The sequence below is a fragment of the Schistocerca piceifrons genome, chromosome 9, assembly GCF_021461385.2.
Source record: "Schistocerca piceifrons isolate TAMUIC-IGC-003096 chromosome 9, iqSchPice1.1, whole genome shotgun sequence".
Classification (NCBI taxonomy): Eukaryota; Metazoa; Arthropoda; class Insecta; order Orthoptera; family Acrididae; genus Schistocerca; species Schistocerca piceifrons.
Window position 1 is genome coordinate 182,105,785 of NC_060146.1, and position 13,860 is coordinate 182,119,644.

The 13,860-nt window shown below is 45.0% G+C and overlaps 2 protein-coding genes and 1 non-coding gene across 3 annotated transcripts in view; 2 read left to right on the forward strand and 1 right to left on the reverse strand.

Annotated features, from left to right (window-relative positions):
• The window catches only part of LOC124716834 (heterogeneous nuclear ribonucleoprotein A1-like), a 50,649-nt gene extending 37,424 nt beyond the window's left edge, over nt 1-13,225 (forward strand). Inside the window, exons 2-3 of the mRNA XM_047243388.1 lie at nt 6,572-6,757; nt 13,000-13,225. Of these exons, the coding sequence (XP_047099344.1) occupies nt 6,572-6,757; nt 13,000-13,225 (412 nt within the window). The remainder of the gene's footprint in view (nt 1-6,571; nt 6,758-12,999) is intronic.
• Nucleotides 1-13,860, reverse strand: part of LOC124717214 (organic solute transporter alpha-like protein) — a 289,275-nt gene that overhangs the window by 222,975 nt on the left and 52,440 nt on the right. The window lies entirely within an intron of this gene.
• On the forward strand, nt 12,416-12,489 carry Trnas-uga. Its single transcript has one exon. It is a non-coding gene; the product is annotated as a tRNA-Ser (tRNA).

Sequence of the window (13,860 nt, forward strand, 5' to 3'; positions counted from 1 at the left end):
TCCATGCCACGGTATCATTCCTTCAGCAATTGAGATGTTTTCACTTATTTATTTATTTATTTAACCTGATCAGATTAGGGCCATCAGGCCTTCTCTTACATCGGACCAGTGTTCCACACATGCAGCATTTCACACATCAGAGTTACATCATGACAATAGTTTAAATAAGAAAATTAGATTACTCTAGTGACTTAGATTAAACATTTCTTTAAACTTTTTGGAAAAATAATCAATTATGAATTGCACTTTGACAAAAGGGTCGGCAGTATTCGGTTTATTGTTGCTGTCGGAAAAATGTAAAAATGATATTTGTCTGAATCGGGTGCAGGACATCGTTTTGCGAAATATCGGTGTGTCTATCAACGGATTCGTTGACCAATAATCATCGATCCTTGCTTTTTTTACAATTCCCATAAGCATAGCAAACCCAAACCATTCTCTAAGTTCGGGTCCCGTAACGTCGACAAATTTGGCATTCCTTTTTATCCAGTTTCCTTCTGTTGCAATTTTGACAGTGTACTTGTTGGTTTCGTTGCTAATATATTCAAATAGATCGTTCCCAATATATAACTGCAAGATATCCTCGACGCTATGTGTATCTTTGGGAAATATGTTTGTACCCGGGGGTCCTTCAAATTCATCCTCGGTAAATCAAAGTCTGACCACTGTGCACTGTCTTCTTCGTCTGATTCAGCCGAATCAGATGGCAAGCGTAGCTTCGCCGAATTATTCTTGGACTTATTTCACTACCTTCCGAAGATTCTGCTTCACTTTCATTTTTTTGATATCCAGTGCCTTCTTCCCAATCGGCCAAGTCGTCCGGAACATCAGACAAGACGTCCGTGCGTTCATCGTAAATAATCGTATCGTCTCTTTCGTCTGCCATGATGAAGGTGCACAAGTACTTATAAAACAAGAAACTTGTTGATGTGTGTAACTTATTGTTACCTAAACGAAACACCAACAGAATGCAAAAGATACTAAAGTGCTGTCGCCAGCCACTGCGCGATACTATGCACACGACACCACTATGGTGTCGCCGGACGGCAAGGTGTTAAGTAGTTCCTGCAGACGATCAAAGAGAGCTGATCACGCACGAGCGGATTTCTGGGGCGAGTATCAGGGTCCGTTTCACAACGTGAAAAAATAAAAGCTGTGCACATAAAAACGTTCGATGATTGAGATCCTTTTATCACGTTTTCGGATATCCTATAGTAGTTGCTGTTTTTTTCTCTTAATAACTGTGTTTAACAGTGGCTATAATAATAACCAATAATTAAGAATGTGTTATAAAGGTGTACTATTTGTGTGTAAAATGTGCCATATTTTGACAACAAAGTGAATTTTCTGTTGAAACACTTTTACGGCAAGTTTCGACTGAAACACAAGGCTTCTTGTGAAGCTTCGGCCGCCAAGTCTCGAAATACAGTATATACTTGACATCAGTTTCTGTCGCAAAAAATTTTTTGGTCTTTCCTGGAATTTCTTGTGGGTTTTGTTAGTTCGTGTAGAGCCTGTTATACATTCTGAGTTCTCTTTTGAGTATGCTGAAATCCCTGTCACAAGGGAAAAGCGAACGTCCCCTGGCAGGCAGATAGTTTTCAGTTTTCTCAAAGCGGTTACAGTCACTCAGTGCCAGTAACAGCCTCGATACAACATAATTTGTGCTCTGTCCTCCTTCGTTCTCGGAATACAAATGTAATTCAGTGACTGATGGAGGAACGCTTTGCAGAAACTTATAGAGAAGCTGCGGGACTGCGGATACTGGCTCTCGGTGGTAGTGTGGGTCGGCCGTGACGCTTACCGAGATACTCCGTGCAGTTGGGCTAACGCTGTGCCCCGGATGGTGTGCCGGCATGGTAGCTTAGCGTGTTCGGTCAGAGGGTTAGCTGCCCTCTGTAATAATAAAAAACAAAGAAACAAACAAACTGAGTGAGCGGATCAACGACGAACTGGAACAACTGTCGTGGAACAGCCGCCTCGAACAAGTGCAACGAACAAGTGCAACGAACAAGTGCAACGAACAAGTGCGAACCAAATGAGATCAGGAAAAAAAGATCCCGTGTTCGAATCCCGGTCCGGTACACATTTTCTCACATCGCCACTGATTCCGCTTAATGTCCCCCTGCGGCCGACAGCAGTGATCCCCATTCAATTTACTTATAGAGCAAAGTGCATTTTTTAAATGTCTTGAATTCAAATTATATTGACTCTCAAATGTCCAATGTATCCTGGACAAGAATCTGTGGAATAGGGACATTTTACATGTAGTCAAAACTAGCTTCTAATTGTCGCCTTCAGCTCTTTATATGTGCGGCAGAAGTCTATTTGAGTGCGTCCGAAATGCAAACTGGAATTTTCCTTGAAAACTGATGCATAAGGTGGCTTTCATTTGGGGATGTTTCTCCTTAAACGATTTATATGTCATTAGTAGTAAACGAGTTTTGCTATTTGGGGAGCAAAATAACTGATGGTGGTCGAAGTAGTGAGGATATAAAATGTAGACTGGCAATACCAAGGAAAGAATTTCTGAAGAAGATAAATTTGTTAACGTCGAGTATAGATTTAAGTATCAGGAAGTCGTTTCTGAAAGTATTTGTATGGAGTGTAGCCTTGTATGGAAGTGAAACGTGGACAATAAATAGTTTAGACAAGAAGAGAATAGAAGCCCTCGAAATGTGGTGCTACAGAAGAATGCTGAAGATTAGATGGGTAGATCACATAACTACTGAGGAGCTATTGAATAGAACTGGGGAGAAGAAGAGTTTGTGGCACAACTTGACAAGAGGAAGGGACCGGTTGGTAGGACATGTTCTGAGGCATCAAGGGCTCACAAATTTAGCACTGGAGGGCAGCGTGGAGGGTAAAAATCGTAGAGGGAGACCAAGAGATGAATACGCTACGCGGGTTCAGAAGGATGTAGGTTGCAGTAGGTACTGGGAGATGAAGAAGCTTGCACAGGATAGAGTAGCAGGCGCTACAGTCTGGAGCCGACCGACCGCTACGGTCGCAGGTTCGAATCCTGCCTCGGGCATGGATGTGTGTGATGTCCTTAGGTTAGTTAGGTTTAATTAGTTTTAAGTTCTAGGCGACTGATGATCTCATAAGTCGCATAGTGATCAGAGCCATTTGAACCATTTTGATAGCGTAGCATGGAGAAATGCATCAGACCAGTCTCTGGCCTGAAGAGCACAACAACAACAGAATGTTAAGTCTGGCATCTAAACATTTATATCCTTGTCCGTATAATGGCTTTCTTTTAGTGGAAATCTTTCGATGTGTTGTCGGATAGCTCCTCTAGTTTTTGCTGGAAGGGCTCCCTTGCCGTGCTAGGAGATATTCAGTCTTTGGCTGAGGTCCTCATAGCAAAAGACATGCTTTGTGTAGCATCTTTCTTACTATAACCAAGCATCTGATCGACTACCTTCTAGCATTCACAGATGCACCTACCCTTCAGCAACACATCAATGTGGTTCACTCTATTTTGGGTTTTCCTCAATGAGACCCTTTTAGCATGTGGCGATTCGGTTGCAGTATCTTCCAGAAAAATTTCAGCCATCTTTATGTACGCCCTATTTCTTACTTTCCTGTTTGTGTAGTGTTGATGGGTCAATTTTTACAAAAAATTCCTTTTGAAGTTCATTTGTATAACTTCTTCGATGTGGTCACTGGTCCATTCTTTTCCCATTCTTCAAGAAGAAAAGACTTTGATGTCACATGAAACCACACGAAAACACTGAGTGTTTCTGGTCGTAGCCCATGGGAAAAACCTTCTCGTCTGTGCCCAACATGGGATGCTAGTCGTGTCTCCACAGATGGACCTGTGAGATGAGCACTTCGTTTAGTTTTCTGTGAGCATAGAATGCTGAACATTACATGTGTAGATCACATAACTAATGAGGAGGTATTGAATAGAATTAGGGAGGAGTTTGTGGCGCAACTTGACAAGAAGGAGGGACCGGTTGGTAGGACATGTTCTGAGCCATCAAGGGATCACAAATTTAACATTGGAGGGCAGCGTGGAGGGTAAAAATCGTAGAGGGAGACCAAGAGATGAATAAACTAAGATTCAGAAGGATGTAGGTTGCAGTAAGTACTGGGAGATGAAGAAGCTTGCACAGGATAGAGTAGCATGGAGAGCTGCATCAAACCAGTCTCAGGACTGAAGACCACAAGAACAACAAGAACAACAACAACAGCAGTTTCAACTGCTGTGCTTCCGTAAGTTGCCGTTTTGCTTTGTCCAACTGGAAAGAGCAATGGCTGCATACAGTTTTTGTTGTTGTTGTTATGGTCTTCAGTCTGAAGACTGGTTTGATACAGCCCTCCACGCTAGTCCATCCCGTACAAACCTTTTCTCACACTGTCACCTACATCCATTTGAACCTACTTACTTCGTTCGTGCCAAGATTTCCCTCTGTAATATTTACCCCCCCTTTCCCTTCATTACGAAATAGACGATACCTTGATGCTTCAGGAAATGTCTTATCAGCCGAGCCCTTCCTATGTCAAATTCTGCCACAAAAGTTTCCTTGGTTTCCTTTACCATTAATTGAATATACAGACTGAGTAATTTTCGGGACATACTACATCACTGTCTGATTTCCTTGTCAATCTGTGCTTCCCTTGTCAATCTGTGTTTCCCTTTCACATACTTCTACTGTTACAACTGCAATCTGATTTTAGTACTCGTGGCGAGCTTTTGGTGACGACAGTTTTGCACGACACAGACTGGTGTAAGCGTTTCCAAAAATGGCCGGGCACAGGTTTATGATGAATGCCATTCCGGTCGATCGTCAACAGGTATCACAGCATGAAATGTTCAGAAAATTAAGGGTATGATTCTGGAAGCTCGTTGACAGACCATACAAGACCTCTGCATATCTTTGAGAATAAGATGAGGCACAAGAGAACGTAACATAAAGAGGATTGCGGCGAAGTTTCTACCACGAATGCTTCAAGACGATCAGAACAAATGCTGTCTGGAAGTCAGCAGGGAACTTATATAATCTGCCTGAAGACGATCTAAGTAGTGAAAGCTAACATGTTCAGTAATCACGTTTTAGATTCAAAAATTTGAATCTAATCCGTTACATACCAGTAAAATTAGTCAGGAGAGCTGTGTTTATCTCTCAGTTTTATGATACGTTCTCGTAACGAGACGCTGTTTTTTTATGCCTTATCAAGATGGTGTATGTTAGGATCGGTGTATTCGCTCTCAAGAAGACTGCTTTGAGGGTGATGGTGCGGACAAAGATGTAGATAACATGCAATAATGTTCGATGGGTATGTAAATGATTAGAGTTGCAAATCTCTCTGACAGGTGGGACGGCGAGCAGCGTGCACAAGCACTGCTCGTGTTTAGCATTGTTACTATGCTAGATATGGTATGCATGGGACGTCAGTGGCGTCAGATGTTGAGAGACAAATGCGAAGGCGACAGATATGCCGCATACGCGTGTGAGACAGACTCATCAGCACCCGACAGAGTTTGAAGGGGCGTCAGGGTGGATCTCCATCTGACCGACTGCACGAGTCATGCAAAATCCCGATTTTTGAGGCATTTGGGTGTGACAGTGGGGCGATGCTTTGGACTGCATGGGCACCTGAGAATTGGCATAACCGTCGTCTGACCACCACTAGGGAAGATCGCTATATTGTGCGCCATGCGCATTGTAACGCCTTCACATTCTGCACCTACCCTCGGAAAAGGAGTAACAGACTCTCTGCAACATTGTCTCATCTCACACCACTGCCCAGAGACAGGCAGCAGCTGGAGTAAGGAATCACTGCCCCACGTATAGGCTGCCATTAACACCGCAATACAAACGTCAGCAGTGGGAGTGGTGCCACGACTGCGAAGCATAGTATGCTAATGATTGGCTCCGAGCCTTGCTCCGAGTTTCATCTGTTTACTGAAAGAGTTTACACTTACTAAACAGCAAAGCTTGCATGAACAGAACTTCACACCCACATCCACTCTAACTCTTCTGTACTGCAATAAATAACTTGGTCAATACTGATGGATCAGTGACTTCTGGCTTCAGAAATGCACAACAAAATCACCCCCTCCTCCCTCCCACCCGCTCCAGAGCGAACACAAATACTACTCACCTCCAGGACCGTCGCACAACTCAACACTGCGAGCTCCGGAGCACTCCAATGTTCACTGTGGCTGCACTCACATATCAGTAGTTTTGTTATGGCGAGTAATTAAGGTATTGTACATGTAGTAACGTTAGCTGCCCTCACGTGCGTGCCTCCTCATGTAAGCATAGCTCGTGATATGTGGTCTGCTCTCCCCCATCTGAAGATGTCCCAGGGAATGGTTTGTCGGCATTTGCAGCGCTGCTGCCAGGCAGTGCATACAGACGCGAGTGGACAGGACTCTAGCAAAGATAATGGGGACGATAATGGTGGCACTGACACAGGAATGGTGGCACTGACACAGGAATGGTGGCACTGACACAGGAATGGTGGCAATGACACAGGAATGGTGGCAATGACACAGGAATGGTGGCAATGACACAGGAATGGTGGCAATGACACAGGAATGGTGGCACTGACACAGGAATGGTGGCAATGATGGCCATAATGGTGACAATTGTGATGACAGTGATGAGAAGGGTGCAAATTGTGATGGCAGTGGCGACAACCGTGGTGGTGGTGGTGGTGGTGGTGATGGTGATGGTGATGGTGGTGATGATGATAATGGTGACAACTGTGGTGGTGGTGGTCGTGGTCGTCGTCGTGATTGGTTTGTGGGGCGCTCAACTGCGGAGTCATTGGCGTGTGTACAAAGTCCCACTTGTTACACAGTCTAGTTTTTCACAGTCTACTCTAGCCACTGCCACAAACGATGATGATAACACAAGCATGCAGTCCCCAGGCAGAGAAAATCCCCAACCAAGCCAGGAATCGAACCTGGGACCTCATGGGTGATGATGATGGCAATTTTGAAAACGGCGACGACAATGATGACAATGGCAATGAAATCATGATCATGATAAAAAAATTGTCCTTTGTATAAGATGGGCCCAATATCCAACGTATTTTTCGCGAATGATGTAGGAAAGGAAGCGGCGATGACACTAAGTAGCTCCCTGCCATGCACAGTGACTAGGCTCTCTGGACGATAGCACGCTGCCCCGGCCACGTCGCGCTGGCTGATAGCCGTAAAAAGCGTCCCGTTGGAACTGAGCGGCCGGTCTGGCGAAACACTGCGCTGGGCCCGCCCTTGGACGTGAGGCTCCCGGCGGAGCGAGACCAATCGCTGCCGATGCCTTCTCTGCAAACCGCCGCTCTTCTTGCTGGGCGATCACCTCCGCCGCTCCAACACTGCCAAGGCTGTCCGGAGATCCGGCTGTTTCAGTTCAAATTCGAGCACTTCCCAGTGGTAAAATTTCCCCGCAACGTATGTTACATGGTGAGCATAATCATTACAACATCATTATCTTGATCGTAGTCAATACGTTCGCAACTCAACCTGAATTTTTCTCACAGGACACCCTGAAAGCCTTGGATCAAGGCAAATTGGGTGGATGCAGTATTTTTTGACTCCCGAAAAGAAAAGTATGGTCCTATCAGGGGGCCAAACGGAATTTGTGACTGGACAGTGCATTTTTTGATAGGGAGGACAGGGAACGTCATCTTGGATGGACAGTCATCGACAAATGAAAAAGTAAATTTAGGTGTGACGCAGAAAAGTGAGTATGGACGATTGCTTTTAATGGTGTATATTAATAGTTTGTCACACAGTATTAATAGTAACCGCAAAATTTGTGCGTGACACAGCTATCTAAATGATCAGTGCACTTGACAACACCATACCATCCTATAACGGCAACGTTGAGCAGTCACAGTAGGAATCAATGAACTTACAAAAATTGCTAGATTTAACGATTTGTGGATCAGTCGAAGACTAAGTGGGAAGCTTCGGCGCATCAGTAGAATACTGGGAAAATGTAAGCAATCTACGAAGAGCATTAATTAGAAAATAGTTGTGGGATCCATCCATATTGCTCAAGTGTGTTGGACCCATACCAGATAGTCCAAACATAGGACGACTGCATAAACGTTCTTATCTTTCTAGATTGAATTTTCTCTTTGCAGTGCAGTGTGGTTTGATCTGAAACTAACTGCAGATAAAAACTCTGTGCGCGACCGAAACTCGAATCTGGCGCCTCTGTATTTCGCGGGCAAGTGCTCTACCGACTGAGCGATGGAAACACGACACACAAGTTCGATAGTCAAGTTATAAGGGCGGATCGTGCTTGGATGCCTTAATAGGCAGACCACTTAGCAGCGAAAGATGATGATTATAGTTACGAGTTTCCACCTGGTTTAAAGTTTTAATCTACCAGGGCGCACACTCGACTGAAATTATATTAACATGCAGCACCTTCCGCCAATCAGCCTCGAAACCAAAATGTAGACACCTCAATTGCCCATTTCCTGCTGACGCTGACAGAACTTGGTGGGACGTGTTGCTTCGTGCCAGCCGTCTGAGAAGATTCTTTTTCGGAGGACGTTAGGAAACAGCGCTCATCCTGTGGAAATAGCTCGCCTTAGGTAAGAGCAGGATCGGGCCTTACCACAACATTGTCCAAGCGTTCTGTGACATCCTAGTGTTAAATTTGCAATAATTATCATCTCAAAACCCAAAAATTTGAGCGTATAGAAAATTACATTCTAAACAGCGTTTTTATTCCATAAATCTCGTTCTAAGTGGGAGAACATGGCCAAAAAAATCCAATTTACAAAATAAAGTTTATATTAAATGAATTAAGAAACTATAGCTCCGACGAATGAATGTTAAATGTGAACGTTTTAGGGTGTAAAAAATCTATCGATTGCTTTTTATATCAATTGCTTTCTTACCTTTCGAGATATATCGAAAATGGCGTTAAATATCGGGCTCCATTGCTCGTTAACACTCACGTTCCCTTACTTGCTATTTGGTGTAGGCATAACATGCGCAAGGCAAAGAAATATTTGTTTGAAAAAATTAATTGATATTAATTTTTTCTAGATACATCCGCTTTTTGAAAAATAAAGGATTTCTCGATAAAGGAACATTCACGTGGGTATCGATGGGTTCAGTGGATCCATTACGGCCAAGAAGTACTGTACATTGGTTGCGGACTATGTACACCCCCTGATGACGATCATGTTTCCCGACGGCAGTGCTATTTTTCAGCAAGATAATGCGCCATGACACAAGGCCAAGAGTGTGATGGAATGGTTCGAGGAAGTCAGTGGCGAGTTCCAGCTGATGTGCTGGCTCCCCAACTCGTCAGATCAGAACCCGATCGGACACATCTGGAACGTGTCTGAACGAGGCTTCAGTGCTCATTGCTTTCCCTCTCCGGAATTTACTGGAGGTAGGTGACTTGTGTGTGCAGATGTGGTGCCAACTCCCTCCAGCTACCTATCATGGCCTAACCGCTTCCATGCCACGACGCGTCGCCACTGTTATCCGTGCCAAAGGTAGACATACCGTCTACACGGGTGGCGTTTGAAAAGTCCGTGCAAAGTCCGAGAAATGGCACCACTTGGGCGTATCGAGGTCATGTTTAGATAGTAGCATCATTGGAAAGAACGCACACCAAGTTTCAGCCATATTGGTCTATTTGTTTGCGTTTGGCATTCGTGTGAATGAAGGAAGCCAAGTGATTGTCAAAAAATGTGCGAAAAAGAATTTCGTGTGGTCATTAAACATTACTTTATGAAAGACAAAACGCCTCAGGAGACTAAAGAGAAGCTTGATAAACATTGCGGTGACTCTTCACCTTCGATTAGAACAGTTTATGGGTGGTGTCAAAATTTTCGGAGTAGCCTTAAGTGCACAAGTGATGCTGAACGTTCTGGACGCTCTGTGGCTCTGTGGAGGTTACGACTCCAGGAAAGTATTGATAAAATCAATGATATGGTGACGGATGACAAAAGAGTTAAGGTGCCTGAGATTGCTAGTGCTGTGGGCATCTCGAATGAACGACTACATAATATTTTGCATAAACATTTGGACATGAGAAAGCTATCCGCAAGATGGGTTCCGCGATGGCTCACGCTAGACCAAAAACGGAATCGTTTGAAGTGTTGCAAGGATGGTTTGCAACTGTTCAGGAAGAATCCGCAGGACTTTAAGCGTCGTTTCGTCGCTGTGGATGAAACATGAATACATTACTACACTCCACAGACCAAACACCAATCTAAACAACGGGTTACCAGGGGAGAATCTGCACCAAAATAGGCGAAGACCATGCCTCCGCCCGGAAAGGTTATGGCCACTGTCTTTTGGGATTCGCAAGAGATAACCCTCATCGACTATCTGGAAAAGGGTAAAGCGATTACAGGTGAATATTATTCATCGTTATTGGACCGTTTGAAAACCGAGCTGCAAGAAAAACGCCGGCGATTAGACCGCAAAGAGTCCATTTCCCTCCCCCCCCCCCCCTATTCACTAGACTTGGCTCGCTCGGACTAGTATTTGTTCTCCAATTTGAAGAAATGGCTGGCGGGATATAGATTTTATTCAAACAAGGAGGTGACTGCAGCAACTAATAACTATTTTGCAGACTTGGACAATTCCTATTATTCGGAAGGGATCAACTAATTACAACAGTGTTGGACGAAATGTGTAAGTTTAAAAGGAGACTATGTCGAAAAATAACGGTTTACCCCAAACACGTAAAGTAGTTTTTATTTTTGCACGGACTTTTCAAATGCCCCTCGTAAGGTAGGTGGTCAATGTTGTGGCTGACCAGTGTATAAGAAGCCAGATTTTTGTTTTGCTTGCAGCTTTTTTTTTGTGAAATGCGAGTGCAGGGGAACTGCCCTCACTGCCACCATATGCCTTTCGTGCATTTAACACCGCACTGTGGCTCGTATAAACAGTCGTTGGCCGGAACTGTATCGGCACAAATGTTAGTGGGCATGATTGCAAGCCATTGTGGCTTACATGCGGTTGCATTTGGTGTTGCTGAGATGTTGCGGGACAACATTGTTGGGCCACATTGTCGGCAAAGTGCAATTTTGATAGCTCCTTTATACGCACTTCAAGGCTTAATCCTCCGTTGCTATCTTAAGAACACAAACATGTACGATACTGCAGTGCCTTTGTCGCTATTAAGAACGATGCAGTGTTCCTTGGGACAAACATGCATAATTATTCTCAATAACTTATTCACTGCTGTATAGTATTTATCCCCCGATGCCTCGCAGCGACCTTCAATTAAAATGTCCACCCCTGTACTAGAATTATATAAGGTGTGTACAAGTACAGATTGTGAGGCAGCAAAGACGACATGTGGAGATTGACACATACGTGGATATGGTGTCAGTTCTTTCGGACATGTCTGAAAGAACAGACACCATGGATGACCTGCAGCCGTCTCGAACGAAATTTGAATTATATTAGTACCTTCAGCTGTTGACGGGCGTTGATATACATATCAACGGGGACAGGTGAAAATGTGTGCCCCGATCGAGAGTCTAAACGGGATCTCCTGCTTACATGGCAGACGCTCTATCCATCTGAGCCACCGAGGGCACAGAGGATAGTGCGACTGCAAGGACTATCTCGCGCACGCCTCCCGCGAGACCCACATCCTCACCATGTATGTCCACATATTACATTCATAGTGTCCCACCCCAACAGACTCATTACTCGTGGAAGACTTTCTTATCAAGTCCCGTAAGAGTTGGGGAATGTGTGTGCATCCACCCAGGAGGAGGTGGTCATGACCGGTATTGAACTGTATACCGGGTGATCAAAATGTCAGTATAAATTTGAAAACTGAATAAATCACGGAATAATGTAGATAGAGAGGTACAAATTGACACACATGCTTGGAATAACTCATGAGGTTTTATTAGAATAAAAAAAATACAAACGTTCAAAAATGTATTACACATGGCACTTCATCTGATCAGAACAGCAATAATTAGCATAACAAACTAAGAAAAAGCAAAGATGATGTTCTTTACAGGAAATGCTCAATATGTCGACCATCATTCCTCAACAATAGCTGTAGTCGAGGAATAATGTTGTGAACAGTACTGTAAAGCATGTCCGGAGCTATGGTGAGGCATTGGCGTCGGAAGTTGTCTTTCAGCATCCCTAGAGATGTCGGTCGATCACGATACCTTGCGACTTCAGGTCTGGGGACCTGAGACGCCAAGCATGACGAAAGTGGCGGCTGAGCACACGACCATTACCAAACGGCGCGCGCAACAGATCTTTCACGCGTCTAGCAATATGGGGTGTTTTTTTGGTTCTAATAAAACCCCACGTCATTCCTAGCATGTGTTAAGTTTTCAAATTTATACTTTTTGATCACCCGGTACTTATATGGATATGGTGATTGTTCTTTCGGACATTATCGGTGCCTTCTTGCGCTCGCACCGCCCCCTGGGGTCGGTGGCTCAGATGGATAGAGCGTCTGCCATGAAAGCAGGAGATCCCGGGTTCAAGTCCCGGTCGGCGCACACATTTTCACCTGTCCCCAATGACATATACCAACGCCCGTCGGCAGCTGAAGGTATTAATGTAATTCAAAATTTGTGGAGGTTGAGTCTGGCGTACCGGCCGATGTGGCCGAGCGGTTCTAGGCGCTTCAGTCTGGAACCGCGCGACTGCTACAGTCGCAGGTTCGTATCCTGCCTCGGGCATGGATATGTGTGATGTCCTTAGTTTTGTTCGGTTTAAATAGTTCTAAGTTCTAGGGGACTGATGACCTCAGATTTTAAGTCCCATAGTGGTCAGACCCATTTGAGGCTGGCGCGAGTCGTGCACGGATAGCCGAAGCGGTTAAGGTGACCACTCGCATAAAGTGGGATATCCGAGTTCGAGATGTGGTCAGGTACATATTTTCATTGTAGTCATTTCCTTATACAGTTGATGGTTGTTCGTATTTGCAAATGCGCATATATTTCATACACAAATGAGCAGTTAAGAGATGTCGTGTGGTATAGGATTGTGTAGCAGGTGCTGCGTAGGAAAGGAGAGAAGGCGGTGGTGGCGCCAGCTAGGGCAGAGCAGCTGGCTGGCCGTCTTCACGCGCCGCTGGCCACAGACCGCCAGAGTGGCGCCTGTTTTTCCGCCCCCGCACCCGCAAGAAAGGCGGCCTGGCCGCAGAGGACACGCAGCTGTTCCCACGAAACTTGCGGAGGCGTCGCCGAACGTTCCAGAGGCGGCTGCCGTCGCCAGCGAACGCCGTCCTAGTGCTGCGTTACGTGCACTACCAAGATGGCCCACTGAAACTTACCTCTCTGCTATACAAGGTGTTCGGGAATTCCCGTTACAAACTTCTAGGTCTTTTAGAGGTGAGTGAGTATATTCCGAAACGTACCGTTTCCTTGCTACAACCATTTGAAAAGGCCTTTGAGGGTGGCATGAATGTAGCTGTTGCCTCTATAGAACATACCAGTCGGTGCTGGGAGCAACATCCATTGCATTTGTACTCATTGACGGATTCTCTTCAACGTGATGCAGTAACGCCTCTTCCAGTTACTGCGCGCGCCGTCTCCTTGGAGCACCCCATCACCCTTGCTGGTGGTGAAGGTAACCCTTTCTCGATGCTGTTGCGTAATTGAGGCGGAAAGGGCATGCGGCCGAGTCGGACGTTGTGGGGAACGATCTTTATACAGGCAATGAGCAGCTCTTCCATTACCGTGAGATTCGTCATTCAGAAAGATCACGTCGGTATATTCTGCAAACGTGTCCTCAGCCATGTTGCTCTAATACTCACAGGCATGTGAATGGCACTCGAATGATTTCAGAGGGGTAGGATAGACGTTAAACGACATCCTGCTGCAGACCTGCCTAGCAAACATTTTCAAACGGCTGTAGCACAGCAA